At 43.1% G+C, this 20,099-nt stretch overlaps 1 protein-coding gene across 3 annotated transcripts in view; it reads left to right on the top strand.

Annotated features, from left to right (window-relative positions):
• Positions 1-20,099, top strand: part of LRBA (LPS responsive beige-like anchor protein) — a 646,348-nt gene that overhangs the window by 444,091 nt on the left and 182,158 nt on the right. For all 3 annotated transcript variants that reach the window (XM_073642521.1, XM_073642520.1, XM_073642519.1), the window contains exons 42-43: positions 3,209-3,324; positions 4,711-4,823. In XM_073642521.1, coding sequence (XP_073498622.1) covers positions 3,209-3,324; positions 4,711-4,823 — 229 coding nt within the window. The remainder of the gene's footprint in view (positions 1-3,208; positions 3,325-4,710; positions 4,824-20,099) is intronic.

Genomic DNA, 20,099 nt, shown 5'->3' with positions numbered 1-20,099 from the left:
CAGTATTGTGTGTGGCCTCCACGTGCCTGTATGACCTCCCTACAACGTCTGAGCATGCTCCTGATGAGGTTGCGGATGGTCTCCTGTGGGATCTCCTCCCAGACCTGGACTAAAGCATCCGCTAACTCCTGGACAGTCTGTGGTGCACCGTGATGTTGGTGGATGGAGCGAGACATGATGTCCCAGATGTGCTCAATCGGATTCAGGTCTGGGAAACGGGCGGGCCAGTCCATAGCTTCAATGCCTTCATCTTGCGGGAACTGCTGACACACTCCAGCCACATCAAGTCTGGCATTGTCCTGCATTAGGAGGTACCCAGGGCCAACCGCACCAGCATATGGTCTCACAAGGGGTCTGAGGATCTCCTCTCGTTACCAAATGGCAGTCAGGCTACCTCTGGCGAGCACGTGGAGGGCTGTGCGGCCCTCCAAAGAAATGCCACCCCACACCATTACTGACCCACTGCCAAACTGGTCATGCTGAGGGATGTTGCAGGCAGCAGATCGCTCTCCACGGCGTCTCCAGATTCTGTCACGTCTGTCACATGTGCTCAGTGTGAACCTGCTTTCATCTGTGAAGAGCACAGGGCGCCAGTTGCGACTTTGCCAATCCTGGTGTTCTGTGTCAAATGCCAAGCGTCCTGCACGGTGTTGGGCTGTGAGCACAACCCCCATCTGTGGACGTCGGGCCCTCATACCACCCTCATGGAGTCGGTTTCTAACCGTTTGTGCAGACACATGCACATTTGTGGCCTGCTGGAGGTCATTTTGCAGGGCTCTGGCAGTGCTCCTCCTGTTACTCCTTGCACAAAGGCGGAGGTACGGTTCCTGCTGCTGGGTTGTTGCCCTCCTACAGCCCCCTCCACGTCTCCTGGTGTACTGGCCTGTTTCCTGGTAGTGCCTCCAGCCTCTGGACACTACGCTGACAGACACAGCAAACGTTCTTGCCACAGCTCGCATTGATGTGCCATCCTGAATGAGCTCCACTACCTGAGCAACTTCTGTGGGTTGTAGAGTCCGTCTCATGCTACCACGAGTGTGAAAGCACAACCAGCATTCAAAAGTGACCAAAACATCAGTCAGAAAGCATTGGTACGGAGATGTGGTTTGTGGTGCCCACCTGCAGAAACACTCCTTTATTGAGTGTGTCTTGATAATTGCCAATAATTTCCATCTATTGTCTATTCCATTTGCACAACAGCATGTGAAATTGATTGTCAATCAGTGTTGCTTCCTAAGTGGACAGTTTGATTTCACAGAAGTTTGATTTACTTGGAGTTATATTCTGTTGTTTAAGTGTTCCCTTTATTTTTTGAGCAGTGTATATATATATCGATATATTTCTATATTCATTCATTCATTATATATATATATATATATATATATATATATATATATATATATATATATATATATATATATATATATATATATATATATATATATATAATATTTGACAAGTTTTTTTTTTTTTTACATTTATTTTTTTTTACTTTAACCTCAGGTCATTTGCTTGCTTATAATACTGCTTTGCTACAGTATATGGTATAAGTCGTGGCAAGCATCTGTATGGAAAAAAAATCACATTATGCTCTATTCTTATAAAGTTCGCTCATTGAAGTCAATGGGTACACAAAGAAAAATTGGATCTCATATGGATCATCTGTGTTGCATCTGATTTTGATACATTGCTTTTTTTTACCCTCAAACCATATTTGATCATGTCCATTTTAAAATGTTCATGTATAAAAATGGATGTCACATGGTTGACAATATGGATCAAAATTTTCTGAGTTTTCTGGAAGAAACTCAGATGATTTTTCATACGCTCATATGACCCTGGCCTTAATTAACAAAAAATATCATGTTAACAGATCAGATCCCAGTGCAAAAGAGAGAGTAAATGTTCCCTAAGGAAATGTATAGGAATTTTTCTTTCTTCTAGTGTTGTGATTAAAAACGTGAATCATTTTTTATTAAAGCAAAAACCTATAGGATAGGAAATATACTGAATGCATTTTTTAAAAGATCCTGTTGCTACTCCTGATTTGTGTGTTTTAATAAATCCTTGTATCTTCCACAAAATATGTTGATGCATAGACAAAGCCTCTCTAATGCAGCCTGTGGTCTCTTTCACACAAACCTCATTTGGCCTTATTTTTAGAGATGATCAAATCTGTCAAATTACACAAATTTTACAGGGACATTCAATTCACGGAGGAGTTATTCGATGCACATTGAATGTTCCAGATTATATTCTGGGGTCTCTCTAGAACCCAGAGCATAATAAATGTAGGATGCAAAAAAAAACCCATAAAACCTCACTTTTCTCACCTTCCCGGCAGCCTACCGTCCAGTCCTTAATGCTTCTTTTTTTTCCCATCATGCACATACTCTTTGACTTCCTATTTATTTTACTCACTTATATCGCACCATTTATTCCATAGGGCTTTATATGCAATAACAGGCACTGTCCCCTTTGGGGTTCACAATCTGCTATAGATTCCCTATCGGTTTGTTTTTGGAGTGTGGGAGGAAATCGGAGAACCTGGAGGAAACTCACGCAAACTCTTCACTCCAGGCTGTCTCTTCTGGCTTGTATAAGCGGCCATCGTCACTGCACACAGTGACGTCACGGTGAGCTCCACATTGGGACTGCGGGCAGAGACATTGGAGGCCTAGTTGAGCCAGAAGCCACATCCTGAGAGAGAATCTCAAATCAGAGAGAGAGAATTTTCCAGCTCCAAAGTTCCTGTAAGTGTTTTCAATGGTGTTCGGGTTCAGGTTCAGGTTCCATTTTGGGTACAGTTCTGGTACCTGAACAGAACTTTGGAATAAATTTGGGTCGGGCACCAGAACCTAAACTTCTACGGTTCCGCTCATCCCCTCTATTCATGAGTGGTGACCATCATCTTTCTGGGTTAATTATTTATTTATTTTTTTAAGAAGAAAAAGTCCTCAAAGATATTTTAGCAGTCCGCTTAACCTTTCAACCATTGAGTATATATAGTTCAGCAAGTATTTCTGTTCAGTGATCACTTTGATTTATACTTCTCATATACATTACGTATTAGTTTTCTGGGGTTCGGTGTTATTTTCCTGTGATGTCGTAAACTCGTATTTTTTTGTTGATATAATAATATTTTGTATTTTTCTTGCTTTTTTTCCTGATTTGAAACCGGAGTTATTTTCCTTTTCTGTCTTGACAGACGCATCTCCCTGGCTACCCCTCGGCAGATATTTAAAGCATCAAACATGACTCAACGTTGGCAGCACAGAGAAATCTCAAACTTTGAATACTTGATGTTCTTAAACACAGTAGCAGGTAAAGTAGTGAAAATATATTCTCTGTTTACAGCACACCTGTCAGCAGGATTGTGCGCAATAAACCACATACACTGTCAGGTGGGCGCCGTTACACTGATTAAAATGATACCTTTGTTGATGAAATCCGTGCTGTGGTTCTTTTATAATCTTTATTTTCATTTCTGACATAATGATATGCTCGTCCTTCTGGACAGGCCTTTGGGGAGGGGTTTTAACTTGTGCTCTACTTATGTATTCCTATTTCTGGCTTCTGACAGGTCACTCTGCCTTCAGTGATCTGCCTCCTATTTTAAACACTGCCTGTGTAATTGTGTTCCAAACCTAAAATTTACATTAATTGTACATTTTATTTCTTCTGCCCAAGTAGTTGACCTTGCATATATGTACATTGAACCTCAATTGCCATTTTTCAACCCAAACCTCCAGCTTGCATTAATCTTTCTGTAATATTAAATTATCTTCTTCTGTGTTATCTGCAGATATTGAAATTTTACTCTGTATATCCTCTACAAGGTCATTAGTACATATATTAAAAAGAAGCGGGCCCAATACTGACCTTGATGGTACTGCACAGTTAATTGTGACATAAGCAGTGTATGTTCCATTCATGGTTTTACCCTGGTCCAATATGGAGCTTACCTCCTCATAAAAGCTGTTCAGATAGTTTGTGTCAGACTAATCTCCCATGAACCCATGTTGATGCTAGGTTATGAGGGTATCATTAGTCAGGTGCTCCAAGATAGCATCTCTTAGAAAACCCTCAAAGATTTTGTCCACAGTAGAGGGTAAACTTACAGTCCTATAGTTTCCAGGTTCATTTTTTTTCTACCCCTTTTTGAATATTTCTCATCATTTTTTATATGCACCAGAGTCTGTAAGCCAAACCACCTACTCCAATTCCGACTCCACGACTCCGACTCACTCATACATGGCTCATGTTTAAGTGATAAATTTATTGTAGCTCTGATTCATCTCCGCTAAGTCTAGACCCTTAAATTAGGAATAGGACAGACATTTATAGGACATTTCATAACTTTCCCAAATTCTTATGAAAAAATATTCACCACAAACTGCATTGAACTACTGTACCCAATTTATTATATATTTTAGGAGTCGGTGTTGGTCCATTTTATACCGACTCTGACTCCACCAAAATGGGCTACGACTCCGACTCCACAGCCCTGTGCACCAGCCCTCTGGTAGAGACTATATAAATAGATTTATATGTAGATATGTATTATGATGTATTGTATATTTCCTTCTGTTATTGCTTTTGTGTCAACAGAAATTTGTTAAAAATAATATGCACATATGATGTCAATATCTATACTACTGATTTATCACTGAGCAAGAGCATTATTGCTTTTTTTAATGTTTTTCACAGGACGAACATACAATGACTTGAATCAGTATCCAGTGTTTCCTTGGGTTATCACAAACTATGAATCTGAAGAGCTGGATTTGACTCTCCCGAGCAACTTTAGGGATTTGTCAAAGGTCAGTGTTATTTTACAATCCCATTTATTGGGTGATTGTCTGTTCATAAATAGCATCTTGACGTCAGCCGGGGGTCACGTGCTGCCTGTGAGTGTCCACCGATAGCGCCGCTCACAGGCAGAAACAGCACCAGGAGGTAATTAGAAAGAAGCTTCTATTTATCATTAAAACACATTGGCATATTTTTAAAACCCTTTTAAATCAGTTGTCCTACTCAATTACATTTTTAACAAATGACTTATAATGGTCCAAATTCTCACCTTACCAATCCTCCGTTGTGCCCATGTCTTTGCCAAGCTTATTCCCGGCCTCTATTTTTCCTGGTCCAGCGTTAATGTGGCTTGCTGACATGTGACTACTGCAGCAATCACTGGCTGTAGAAGTGATGTGTGGACTCCACTGACATGACATTGCCGGCTGGCAGGGGCCAAGGAAGCGTTGGCAGTGGAGCACCAGGTGATTAGTATGGTGATAATTACTATTCTACACCAATGTGAGCTGTTTATAAAAAAAATAATAATACTTGTGTTTGACCACCCATTTCAAATATTATAAATTAGTAATTTTAAGCAAAATTCCTTCTTCCCCAATAACTTAAATGACAATAGTATAAACCTGACAATTGTTAGTAATACAATAGCGGTGTTTTGTTTCATTGCTTACTACCCGCAGTATTTTTATTAATTGCACTGTCTAGAGACCCAGGATAAACTCACACTCCTGACACTGGCTGAGAACTGAGACGGAGTATTACACACAAGCCAATTAACAATGACTAATCATAGGCTTTCCACTAGAAAGTGTCATATTTGACTATTCTATTTCAGGCAGTCAGTTGATGAATGTAATAGTGTTATCTTCTGGCACTTGGTTCTGCAGGATTATTTGCATGTGGTTTGTGAAGGGTGACAATCTGCTGTGCTGATTAGATGGCACATGCACATTCTGTTGGTTTACAGATCTATAAAACCATCTCATCTTCCAAACCATTCTTAAGGCTAAATTTCAGATTTGATTAGTATCTCCCCAAAATACTGTAGTGCCACCAGGAACAATATATACAATGTTTATCCTGAATCCCATTTTCAGACTACATTTGTAGCGCATAGGATAGAAAAGATGCAAATCCCATACTCTACTCTGTATTCATCTCTACCACCTCTCCAATCACTGGTGGTTGGATGCTTTCTGGAACAAGGGATCGACAGGTGGAACCTTTATCTATCAGACATTTATGACATATCCCACCAATATATCATAAATGTTTCACATGAGACAATCTCATTAATTGACCAAACCAGTTTTGTCCAGTAACCTGCTGGTAATGCTCATCTGTATTTCTTTACTTCAGTGATGGTGACTTACTGCTTCTCAGAAATGCTCCATTAGGGAATAACGAGGACCAGTGACTCAGCTTTAGGTTGTGTTCACTTATCCCCTGACTTACAACTCTGACATGTCCATAGGCACCCATGCATTTGGTATATGGCAAATAAGTATTCTTTAGGCACATGCTGGGTTTTAAAAAATATACATATATATATATGTTTATTTGTGTGTGTATATACAGTACAGACCAAACGTTTAGACACACCTCATTTAAAGATTTTTCTGTATTTTCATGACTATGAAAATTGTACATTCACACTGAAGGCATCAAAACTATGAATTAACACATGTGGAATTATATACTTAACAAAAAAGTGTGAAACAACTGAAAATATGTCTTATATTCTAGGTTCTTCAAAGTAGCCACCTTTTGCTTTGATGACTGCTTTGCACACTCTTGGCATTCTCTTGATGAGCTTCAAGAGGTAGTCACCGGAAATGGTTTTCACTTCACAGGTGTGCCCTGTCAGGTTTAATAAGTGGGATTTCTTGCCTTATAAATGGGGTTGGGACCATCAGTTGTGTTGTGCAGAAGCCTGGTGGATACGCAGCTGATAGTCCTACTGAATAGACTGTTAGAATTTGTATTATGGCAAGAAAAAAGCAGCTAAGTAAAGAAAAACAAGTGGCCATTACTTTAAGAAATGAAGGTCAGTCAGTCCGAAAAATTGGGCAAACTTTGAAAGTGTCCCCAAGTGCAGTTGCAAAAACCATCAAGCGCTGAAAAGAAACTGGCTCACATGAGGACCGCCCCAGGAAAGGAAGACCAAGAGTCACCTCTGCTTCTGAGGTTAAGTTTATCCGAGTCACCAGCCTCAGAAATCGCAGGTTAACAGCACCTCAGATTAGAGACCAGGTCAATGCCACACACAGTTCTAGCAGCAGACACATCGCTACAACAACTGTTGAGAGGAGAATTTGTGCAGCAGGCCTTCATGGTAAAATAGCTGCTAGGATACCACTGCTAAGGACAGGCAACAAGCAGAAGAGACTTGTTTGGGCTAAAAAACACTAGGAATGGACATTAGACCAGTGGAAATCTGTGCTTTGGTCTGATGAGTCTAAATTTGAGATCTTTGGTTCCAACCACCGTGTCTTTGTGCGACACAGAAAAGGTGAACGGATGGACTCTACATGCCTGGTTCCCACTGTGAAGCATGGAGGAGGAGGTGTGATGGTGTGGGGGTGCTTTGCTGATGACACTGTTGGGGATTTATTCAAAATTGAAGGCATACTGAACCAGCATGGCTACCACAGCATCTTGCAGCGGCATGCTATTCCATCCGGTTTGCGTTTAGTTGGACCATCCCCCGGCTCGGCTCCAGTCCTCCTGCTCCTCTCCGGTGGTAAGTAGCAGTGCAGGCCAGGCGCACACAGCGTGACGTCACAGCTAGGAGACACGGCCGCCACAGGGCCGTATCTCCTAGCAGTGACGCGGTTGGGCCAGCACAGGGAAGTTAACAGCTGCAGTGCTGGCCTGGCCGGAGAAGAAGCAGCGTCCGTGCGCCGCTGCTGGGGAAGCGGTCCGGGGGTCCCCCCGCCACTGTCTGCCAGTATGTGCCGCAGCGCCGCACATATAATGAGGGCAATCTGGCCATAGACACCCCGGAGCCCCGGGCCCCCTGGAGGCCCGAGGCCCCAGGCGGCAGCCCGGATTGCCCTCATTATAATCCGCCTATGGACATAGGCACTGCCGTATTAAGAATATCCACAAAAATGCTTATTTGCATCTTGCTTCCATTCCAAAGGGTTAAATCACCTACATAATTTGACTTACTGTGACTATCAAGTTCCCACCTCTGGTCAGTTTATACTACGTATTTTATTAAATCTCATCCATAATGCAGCTAGTGTAATATACAGCTGATGGTAAAGGGATTCCAGACTAAAATGGCAAAGAGCAATCTTTGAAGACGAGATGCATATACATTGTCAAATCTTATTTTTACTGCAGCTGTGAATTAAATTTTAACCCAATGGAAAATGTGATAAGATATTTAACCCTGTCCTATCGATGCTTTTGTTGTGTCATTAACTGGACATTTAAAACATAACAACCGTAGAATATTAGCAGGCCACAAATTTGGATGAGGATGTCGATAAGTACCTTACCATCTACATAATCATATTATTAAAGGGTTATTCCCTAAATAGCTTATTTAAATAGTTATCCTCCTTTCTATAGGGTCTGACCCCCAGTGATCCCAAGTGCAAGTTTCTGAAATCCAATAACAGGGCTGCAGAGTCTCATCTTGAATGAGCAGTGCACATTCTCATCTCATATCCCCCCCTTGCACAGCCTCTCATCTCATGGCCCCCCTTGCACAGCCCCTCATCTCATGGCCCCCCTGCACAGCCCCTCATCTCATGCCCCCCCCCCCACATAGCCCCTCATCTCATGACCTCCTCGCACAGCCCGCCATCTCATGCCCTCCCCCCTGCACAGTCCCTCATCTCATGGCCCCCCCGCACAGCCTCTCATCTCATGGCTTCCCTGCACAGCCCCTAAACTCATGGCCCCCCCACACAGCCCCTCATCTCATAATCTCCTCGCAAAGCCCCTGATCTCATAACCTCCTCGCACAGCCCCTCATCTCATGCCCCCCCATCACAGCCCCTCATCTCATGCCCTCCCTGCACAGCCCCTCATCTCATGCCCTCCCTGCACAGCCCCTCATCTCATGCCCTCCCTGCACAGCCCCTCATCTCATGCCCTCCCTGCACAGCCCCTCATCTCATGCCCCCCTGCACAGCCCCTCATCTCATGCCCTCCCTGCACAGCCCCTCATCTCATGCCCTCCCTGCACAGCCCCTCATCTCATGCCCTCCCTGCACAGCCCCTCATCTCATGCCCTCCCTGCACAGCCCCTCATCTCATGCCCTCCCTGCACAGCCCCTCATCTCATGCCCTCCCTGCACAGCCCCTCATCTCATGCCCTCCCTGCACAGCCCCTCATCTCATGCCCTCCCTGCACAGCCCCTCATCTCATGCCCTCCCTGCACAGCCCCTCATCTCATGCCCTCCCTGCACAGCCCCTCATCTCATGCCCCCCCTGCACAGCCCCTCATCTCATGCCCCCCCTGCACAGCCCCTCATCTCATGCCCCCCCTGCACAGCCCCTCATCTCATGCCCTCCCAGCACAGCCCCTCATCTCATGCCCTCCCAGCACAGCCCCTCATCTCATGCCCTCCCAGCACAGCCCCTCATCTCATGCCCTCCCTGCACAGCCCCTCATCTCATGCCTCCCTGCACAGCCCCTCATCTCATGCCCCCCCTGCACAGCCCCTCATCTCATGCCCCCCCCTGCACAGCCTCTCATCTCATGCCCCCCCCTGCATAGCCCCTCATCTCATGCCCCCCCCCTGCACAGCCTCTCATCTCATGCCCCTCTGCACAGCCCCTCATCTCATGCCCCTCTGCACAGCCCCTCATCTCATGCCCCTCTGCACAGCCCCTCATCTCATGCCCCTCTGCACAGCCCCTCATCTCATGCCCCCCCCCCGCATAGCCCCTCATCTCATGACCTCCTCGCACAGCCCCCCATCTCATGCCCTCCCCCCTGCACAGTCCCTCATCTCATGGCCCCCCCGCACAGCCTCCCATCTCATGGCTTCCCTGTACAGCCCCTAAACTCATGGCCCCACCACACAGCCCCTCATCTCATAATCTCCTCGCACAGCCCCTCATCTCATGCCCCCCCATCACAGCCCCTCATCTCATGCCCTCCCTGCACAGCCCCTCATCTCATGCCCTCCCTGCACAGCCCCTCATCTCATGCCCTCCCTGCACAGCCCCTCATCTCATGCCCTCCCTGCACAGCCCCTCATCTCATGCCCCCCCTGCACAGCCCCTCATCTCATGCCCCCCCTGCACAGCCCCTCATCTCATGCCCCCCTGCACAGCCCCTCATCTCATGCCCTCCCTGCACAGCCCCTCATCTCATGCCCCTCTGCACAGCCCCTCATCTCATGCCCCCCTGCACAGCCCCTCATCTCATGCCCCCCTGCACAGCCCCTCATCTCATGCCCCCCTGCACAGCCCCTCATCTCATGCCCCCCTCTGCACAGCCCCTCATCTCATGCCCCCCTCTGCACAGCCCCTCATCTCATGCCCCCCTCTGCACAGCCCCTCATCTCATGCCCCCCCTGCACAGCCCCTCAACTCATGCCTCCCCCTGCACAGCCCCTCAACTCATGCCTCCCCCTGCACAGCCCCTCAACTCATGCCTCCCCCTGCACAGCCCCTCAACTCATGCCTCCCCCTGCACAGCCCCTCAACTCATGCCTCCCCCTGCACAGCCCCTCAACTCATGCCTCCCCCTGCACAGCCCCTCATCTCATGCCCCCACCTTGCACAGCCTCTTATCTCATAACCTTCTCGAACAGCCCCTCATCTCATGGGCCCCTCCCTGCACAGCCCCTCATTTCATGCCCCCTCCTGCACAGCCTCTCATTTCATGCCCCTTTGCACAGCCCCTCCGCTCATAGCTCCCCCTGCACAGCCCCTCATCTCATGGCCCCCCCCCTTGCACAACCCCTCATCTCATGGCCCCCCGCATAGCCCCTCATCTTATGGCCCCCCTCACAGCCCCTCATCTCATAACCTCCTCGCACAGCCCCTCATCTCATGGCCCCCCCCTGCACAGCCCCTCATTTCAAGCCCCCCTGCACAGCACCTCATCTCATGCCCCCCCTGCACAGCCCCTCATCTCATAGCCCCACCTGCACAGCCCCTCATCTCATGGCCCCCCCTGCACAGCCCCTCATCCCCCCCCCCTGCACAGCCCCTCATCTCATGGCCCCCCCTGTACAGTCCCTCATCCCCCCCCCCCCCTGCACAGCCCCTCATGTCATGGCCTTCTCCTGCACAGCCCCTCGTCTCATGGCTCCTCCTTGCACAGCCCCTCTTCTCATGGCCCTGCCTGCATAGTCTCTCTATGCAACTCCCAGCAGAAAAGTACAGCACTCAAATATTTCCCCCAGTACTATAGACAATGAATAGGGTGAAGGTCGAACATGCACAACTCTGCGCCATTCAGGACTGCTGCCCCCTTTTCAGGATCCCTAGGGGTCTCAGCAATCAGTCCCCAAATGGTCAGCACTGAATAAGACATCATTTACAGTAGCTTTTCAATGTGTTCTTATACATATGGTGGATGAATGCATGCAGCTATTCCAATAAGTGAGGAGTGGAGGGAATGACTATCCTTACCATTTTATTTTTGTAACCCAGATTATGACGCATATTACTGTTCATGTTGCCTTGATATTCTCCATGTCATTGAATAACCAGTGGTTAGAGGTAGGGGAGAATGCCTATGGTTTATTATATCTACATGAAGAAACTTCCCAGCCAGTTGTCTTTAAATATTACTTTAGTCTGTGGGTCCAGCTTTTCCCTTTTTATGTATTTATGACTTCTTATATTATGGATGACACCCACAGTACAGACACAGGAGGGAGGCTGGGAGCTGAGGAATGAGAGAACTTGTAAGAGCTGTCTGTCTAGTATACAGACAAAGGCTAGATAAGAGACAGACCTGCATCTAGTGACTAAAGTGGAGACAGATTACAGTGAAATGAATTTCTACAAGAGCCCGGAATATATACACTCTAGTCAGGTAAAGCTATACGGATGGTGCCGGGGTGAGGACCCTTTCTTGGTCTCGTCAGCTGCCTGAAAATATTTAATTAATAATTTAATTCAGGACAAAATACTTTATTAGAAATGTAATCTGGTTTCTGGAAATGTGTAAATATGAAATGTAAAAGCACGGACAGTAGGGCAGCTAAAACCTACCAAGAAATTTTTATCAACAAGTACTTTTTTTTATGATAGAATATGCAACAACATAGAAAATCCACTGTTCGCTGGATTAAATAGAAATGCCTGGAAAGTTATTAAATGAATACTAATTTCATGATGGCAGAAAGCTCCATTTTCTGTAATAATGCAGGGAATATCGAGTGATATTATTTAGCTGCTGTCCATATTAAATTATTGATACCATTTGGCATGTTTTCTTGCTGGCGACATTCACTGGCCTTGTAATATTGCTGTTGTGTATGAAGGAATTATTTACATCCAATTCCAAGTCTGCGCGACCTTGTTTATGTCACTGCGCACATATTTAGTGAAGGAATTCCTTTCTGCATATACCGCAGTAACAAAAATATGGAAAACCTTCTCCAGGTCTTTCCACAGTTCTAATATTTTTTGTTTTTCGACTCGTGATGCAATTTGTGTTTAACTTGTCTGTAAATCATAAATCCTAGCTTTGCATTCTGGAAAATATTCTGTTACAATTTGCATAACTACGAGCAGACATTTCTACAAAGTGCCACATGAAGGATTCCAGTGCTATCAACAGATAAAATGGAGTGCACATTATGTAGTAGCATATCTGCTGCATACAGTTCCGGCCTCTGCAGTACATGGCTTACTGCGGTAATTATGACTGAAGCTGCTTCCATGGAAGCATTTTGTGCTTCATGTTGTGAAGTGGCATTGTACATGCATTCGGTGACATAGCTACAGACCTGCAACGGTTACATAGACCCGAACACTTGCAGGATACATTAACTGTTCTTCCCAATTGATATGTTGTATTGTGCTATGGAATCAATGGAATGTGTAGGAAATCTTAAGTCATTTCTCTGTACAATTGAGCACTAGTCTCTTTGGAACATACTAAAAAGTTGCTAAAGTATTGATGGGTAGAAGAGGCAAGTAGTTAGCAACTACCTGTCTTAGTTCTTAGTTAGGCCCATAGTTAAAAAAGAAAAACTAGTCCTGGATAACACCTTTACATGTACTCGGTCAGCACAGAATGACTGTTCAAATTAAGTAGTGGTGCTCGGTGCATCATGGCGGGGCCAATCATTTATATACACCATCCCACCTGCTTGGTTTCCATCCATCAAACTCCTTCAAGATTGTTGGAAGTCCATTTCCGGTGACTACGTCTTGAAGCTCATCAAGAGAATGCCAAGAGTGTGCAAAGCAGTCATCAAAGCAAAAGGTGGCTACTTTGAAGAACCTAGAATATAAGACATATTTTCAGTTGTTTCACACTTTTTTGTTAAGTATATAATTCCACATGTGTTAATTCATAGTTTTGATGCCTTCAGTGTGAATGTACAATTGTCATAGTCATGAAAATACAGAAAAATATTTAAATGAGAAGGTGTCCAAACTTTTGGTCTGTACTGTATGTATATGATTTAGCCTCATGGGGTTATGTTTATATATACGTATGCCCTTGCACTTTACCTACATGAAATATATATTTTTTGATTATATTTGTGTGATTGGTTTTGTGTATTTCACTCCCATTGATCTTAGTAATATCACCAGTAATATGTTTCCAATCTGCTCAGATTCGCTCCTTGTGCTGATTTTACTCTGGAACCTTTTACATATTTTGATGTATTTATATGTGATTATATAGTGATTTAATAAATATTGTATCTTATTCTCTATACATATATACAGTACAGACCAAAAGTTTGGACACACCTTCTCATTTAAAGATTTTTCTGTATTTTCTTGACAATGAAAATTGGTCTGTACTGTATGTGTGTGTATATACATACTTGCGCTGCAATTTGCTTCACAATGTCTGTCTGCTCCATGCAAGTGATGTCAAATCCAAAGAGACTTTCATTGTAGCTGCTTTCAACCTCTGTCTAAAAGATGTTGACATTGAACATATGGTTTGTACATCAAATATCACCTTAAATATTTTATTAATGGTCTATAGAATATCAGCTATCATTATTAGGGTGCAGTTAGACGGCCGTATTGCTTGGGTTAGGATTGCATTGCCATGCTTGGACTGGCCGTCTGCTCTCCTGACAGGATCGTGACAGTTGCATAGAAATCCATGCTGTCACGCTCAGGTCAGGAGAGCCGATGGCCAGTCCGAGCATTGCGATGCGATCCTAGCCTGAGTAATATTTTTGTGTAACTGCACCCTTAAAATTTCTTTCCAGAAGCTAAGGGCATAACGTGACTTTTTTTCTCAAATTTTTGGTAAATTGGGCTTTTTAGTTCTTTGATTGTAATTTGCGAAAACAGTCCGTTAGCGAAGAAGTATTAATGAGCAGGCGTGATCAATGACAGGCTGACAAGGTTGCTGTATCATGTACTAGTTACCTGGAAACGTTCCCCAAGAGGAACTGCAATTAGTCTCCCGCTTCACAACACATTTCATCCACTTAGTGCAAGGAAATAAACAGTTAATTGATATTCTCTAATATGTTATTATCAATTAATTGTATCCCAGGCCTCCACTCCTCTGATTTTTGCCTCCCTAATTAAACAAAAAAAAAGTTTAATTAAGCAGTCTAAAATATTTATAGTGTGGCTCTGATTCCGTGTACGACGCTGGAGCTTAGTAAACTGCTTTTACGGTGTATTAAAACATAGCGCAATGGCCTCATCTTTTATAGCAGTTGTCAGGAAAATATAGGCCAGCACTGTAAAATGTATTAGCCCAATACATTGTCTCCATTTTATTATGAGGAAGCTATGATGTACGGCTCTGTCAGTGCAGATCTATTGTTGGAGGGTTTGCACTATTTTCTCTGCCCTGCCATTAATTTATAGCAGTAAACAATATGTAGCCCTCCGACTGCAGCAAAGCAGAATCTTTTAATGAGGTGGATGTTATTACCACAATAAATCAGTGCATTCATGTAATGTATAATTCAAAGTGTGTATTCCCACTGTAAGTTCTCTGAGTAAGCTGATAGTGTGTCATTGTCACAGCCCGGCTATACCATTTTACTCTATAGTTATTTTTTATCTTGAGAACCTGGATTTGTGCTTTTTTGTTATTTTTCTTTCTTCAGTTGTAAATGAGGGTTTGAAGAATGTTCTAGCCGGCATGAGAAACGGAACTATACCAATTACATCAGGAATCAATAGTGCTGGTTCTGTGGCCGCATCGATCTGTGCATGCTGCTGTTTTCACAAGAGGCAACAAAATCAGTCCTAATTGGTTTTAGTGGTCTCTCCAAGAAGCGTAATTCTATAACCATTGATTAGAGGTGGGTGCGCAGTTCAAGAGCTCGGAGGCACATAGTCATTTGTTAAAATGCTGTGGGGAGAATTGCATTTTAGTATTTATTCTATTTCCCATTAACTCCCTGCTGTGCTGACTGATGGTTGCAGCATGTATCCTATAACTTACCCATAGCCAAGAACTCGCACTGGCCAGTGTTGGGTTACTCACAGAATTCTTCAGTCTTCTATTTACGGATATTGGCCGATATCCTACATTTCTGCTTTACATAAATATGTAAAATAATCCGGACGCTATTAAGATTTTCAATCGACGAAAGCTCTGGCAAATATAAACCTAAACTCCATATAGAAAACAAAATAAAAATCAGTTTTCTATGTAATTCACAAGCCAGACCCAGCCGCCATCATCTGCTGCCTGGCAGACAACACTAATGTCAACGATTAATGGTGAAAATCCAAGATACCGTAAAAATAAGGCTTTGTAACCTGGAAGCTCCATTTTTTATTACTCCGCATCAGTCTGAACATATACATATGGTACAATTTCTAACAACTAATCGCTGATTCCATTTAAGTAATTAATGTTTTTTTTTTTCCATATGATTCTGTAAGAAAGGATAGTGAAACTTTAAACTGTAAAAAGATCCATTCATTTAACATACAGAATGTACCTCTTATATTTTTAGGATCTCATTTACACTGAGCTCACGCTCAATTTTTTTCTTTTTTTACTTTGATGTGTATTTTGTAACGTACAAAAAATAATTTTGTAAGTAACACTGAATCCATTTGATTCCATTTTGCCCCGGTTCTGACAGTTTTTAATCCTTTTCCTGGTCGTTCCACCATGAACTTCAGTTGATATTGGAGAAGATTCTGGCTTTCTTCTTATAAATACCATGCACTATTAACCCCTTCCCAGATTAGGATGTGAATTAACGTACTGCAAAGGGGTCCGCGTATTTGGCCGTGGTCTATATTACATAGCCTACATCTATTTCTAACAGCTGTGTCTGGAGTAGAGCTGCAGCCGTGATTGTTAATTTAAATGGAACACGAGCCGGTGCTCATGCATATCGGCTCTCTCCCCCGCCCATTCCCTCCCTTGCCCCCCACGATGGCTTATTATGGAAGGTGGGGACCTGCTGAAGGCCGCAGTCACTTTCACTTCAGTACTCCTTTGAGGCTACGCCACAATCTGAGACAGATTTTCACTACATACTGAAATGTTTTGATATTACAGTATATAGTATGAGCGATCAAACACTGGGACGAAAAAAGTGTTATTAAATATCTAAAAAAAATTAACCACCCCTTAACTCCTGTTAAAAATAGAGAAAATAACAAACTTATTTTGTATTACCGAGGTCCTAAAGTCTGCTCTACAAAAATATAGAATTAATTAACCCTTATGGTAAATGCTTTAAGGAGAATTGCCTTTTTTTTTGTCACTTCTCCACCCTAAAAAAATTGCAGTAATAAGTCCTCAAATCATAATATATACCCAAACTTGATATTAATGAAAATATCGGCTTGCCGCACTCTAAAACAAACTCTTACTCAGCTCAATCAACAACAAAATATAATTGTTACAGTTCTTTAAAACTAACAACAAAGCAAAAAGAATTTATTTTTTTTACGAAATTCTACATTTTTTCCAGCATTGTAGTAGAAAACAAATTCTATGCAGGTTTGGTATTGCCGTAATCCTACTGATCTAAATAATCATGTATCAAGGTCATGTTTACCACACAATGAATGTTGTAGAAAAAAAAAAATCCCCAAAACAATGACAATATTCCGTTTTTTTTCAGTTTCCTCCCAGTTTTAATTTTTTTCCCATTTTCTTAGTACATTGCATGGCAAAATTATAGCTAAAGAAAAAATCCTCTTATCTCCGCTATGTCACTGGAAAAATCAAGTGTTATGGCTCTTAGGATAAGGTGAGAAAAAAACAAGAACGAAAAATTCCCTGGTCGTTAAAGGATTAATGTTTTACTAGCAGTTATGGGATGTAGTAGATCATAGAGATGATTTTGTGCCCATTTGGCCTCTGTTTGGGTGATATGCATTGGAATACCATTTTGAATAGATAGAAAAGCACTATAGACTGTGCTTTTCAAAAAGTAATTCTATGCCTTTTGGAAAAAAAAAATTGATTGCCTGTTCAGCAAACCATGACTTCAAAACCATCACTTCCCATCTTGTTATGTTAAGTTTTCATCCTTTCAATTATTTTTTGGGGATTCAGAAATGGATAATCAGATGGGGCCAAATCAAAAGCTTAGGGCAATATAAGAATTATGTGCGGACACATTATCCTACAAAAAACAAGATGCCTTTGGAAAATTTTTCCTGAAGTTACAATCTTCACCTTTCATTGTTAACTTTTCTTAGGCTATGTGCCCACAATGCAGAAATGCTCCAGATTTTTCCTGAGCGTTTCTGCATCTCCCTGGCAGAAAAAACGCATGCGGATTGTACATGTGTTTTTCCTGCCAGGGACAAGCGCAATTGAAGCGTTTTGTACATGCGATTTTAGCATCACTTGGAAAGTGCTAGACAACTTGGTCACACTATATAAATCCATGCAACCGGCATGGATTTATGTAGTGTAACCGTAAAAGAATGGTAAAAAGAAATATTATACTTACCTTCTTATGGTCCCCGGTGTCCTTATCCGATGCGCCCGGTGTCTCGCGGTTGTGTAAAAGGACCTGCCTTGACGTCATTTAGTCATGTGACGGGTCACGCGACTGCCGACGTCAGCGGTCGTGTGACTTGTCACTTGACTAAATGACGTCATGAAAGGTCCTTTTTGACCATCGCGAGCTGCCAGGAAGCCAGGACAGATCGCTGAGGAGACCGGGTGCCATCAGAAGGTAAGTATAATGTATATTTTTTATTTAAATTTTTTTTTTTTTTTTTTACAGCTTCCATGGTACCGGGCTCTGGAGGAGAGTCTCCTCTTCTCCAGACCCGGGTACCATCTGCACATTGAATCGCATAATATCCGCATGTGCACATGTAGTGATGCGGATATTATGCGATTCAATTCAAGTCAATGGCGGCGAAAACGCCGTGATTACGCAGAATAATAGGTAGTGCTGCGGATTTTTCTGCAATGATGATCCGCAGCGAAAATTTCCACAGCATGTGCACAGCACATGCGGATTATCATTGGGGAACATGGCGGACCTTCTACCAAGCATTTTTTAAGCGTTTCTGCAGCGGAATTGCCGCTGTGGAAACGCTTAAAAAACGCATAGTGGGCATACAGCCTTAATCACAATTTCAAGATGATATAACCTTTTCTGCTAAAACTTGGCACCTTTACTTGTCAAAGTTAATATTTGTTTCCATAGTGTAACGCGCTAGAGGAATTGTAGGACGGCATGGCCGTGCCATAGACGTTAACAGTCCATATAATAAGGGGAGCAATAAAGCAACCAAAAAAACAACAAAGACTTGCTTGGCAATGCGCTAACTAATACATCATACCCCTGACTTTCTCTACCAGGCATGTGTTTGGGGCTTGGCTCTCCAGTAGTCATATTTTGTTCTTTTTAACCACCATGCTTATCTTTCTCAGAAATATACCATATTACTCGCGAGGCTGTCACCTCCTGAAGGTTTTCTTCAGCCATTTTTGTGTCTGTAATGAGGTGACCTCTCTCAGCTGAGCTGGCTAAGCCTCCAGTACTACCCGTACTGGAGCGGGAGTGAGAGTGATGAGTCCCACTACCAAATCCTCCTCATCACTCCAATAAAAACCGAACTGGAACTACTATGAACAAAGCTGCTGCACCAACCAGTACTACCTGGCTTTTAATATTTTGCCCAGCTTAACTTTCTGAGAGAGATACTTACTCCGTACAGTGTCTTTCCTGTAGGCCACCTACAATAGCTACACAATTTTTATCTTGTCTGATAGGAATATTCAAGGCCAATGCTTTATATAATCACACTTGTTTTTCACATGGCTTTCAGTGGTGGAGAAACGCGTTGTGTACCTAGCCTGATTTGTTTCCTCACTACTGTTCTGACAGCCCGGGAATACTGTAATAACCAGTTATCACTTTTTCCATGATGGCTATGCAGGGCCAAGCTTGTTAATTAGACTTGACATTAAAGCAAGTTTAGAGAAGTCTTGGAGCTGGAACCTTTTGCAGATATAATAATTTGAAAGCCTGGTTGGGAATCTAGGGGTCACTTTACATGATATTTAAGTAACTTACATTCATTTCAGTGAGAAATGCAAGGTTCACAGTTCCTGCCTTTCAAAAATGTACTTTATATTCCAGAAAAGTTTAATTTTGTGAATTTTTTTTATATCAATGTATAAAGGAGTTTGTACCACTGTTTCCTGCACCTCATGGACTCTCACTGCAGTGAAGGTTATTGGAGATTTTGTTTTGATTATTTTTTTTTGGGCAATAAGACCAAATTTTGGGTCAGCACGGTGGCTCAGTGGTTAGCACTGCTGCCTTGCAGCACTCGGGTCCTGGGTTCAAATCCCACCAAGGACCACTGCAAGGAGTTTGTATGTTCTCCCCGTGTTTGCGTGGGTTTCCTCCGGGTTCTCCATTTTCCTCCCACACTCCAAAGACCTAGGGATTTTAGATTGTGAGCCCCAATGGGGACAGTGATGATGTCTGTAAAGCGCTGTGGAATTAATGGAGCTATATAAGTGAGTAAAATAAATAAATACATTTTCAGAAATGATTTTACTACATTCATTACCTTTTTGAGGTTATATATACTTAAGCTATACAGTATCAATACATACTCGTAACTAAAACAGCATTTCCCATGTAGAATCATGTCTGTCTTGCATAACGTTCCCTCGTGGGAT

The sequence above is a fragment of the Phyllobates terribilis genome, unplaced genomic scaffold (genome assembly GCF_046119375.1).
Source record: "Phyllobates terribilis strain yellow unplaced genomic scaffold, ASM4611937v1 Scaffold_1__5_contigs__length_1240528914, whole genome shotgun sequence".
Taxonomy (NCBI): domain Eukaryota; kingdom Metazoa; phylum Chordata; class Amphibia; order Anura; family Dendrobatidae; genus Phyllobates; species Phyllobates terribilis.
This window is presented reverse-complemented; position numbering and strand designations above follow the sequence as displayed.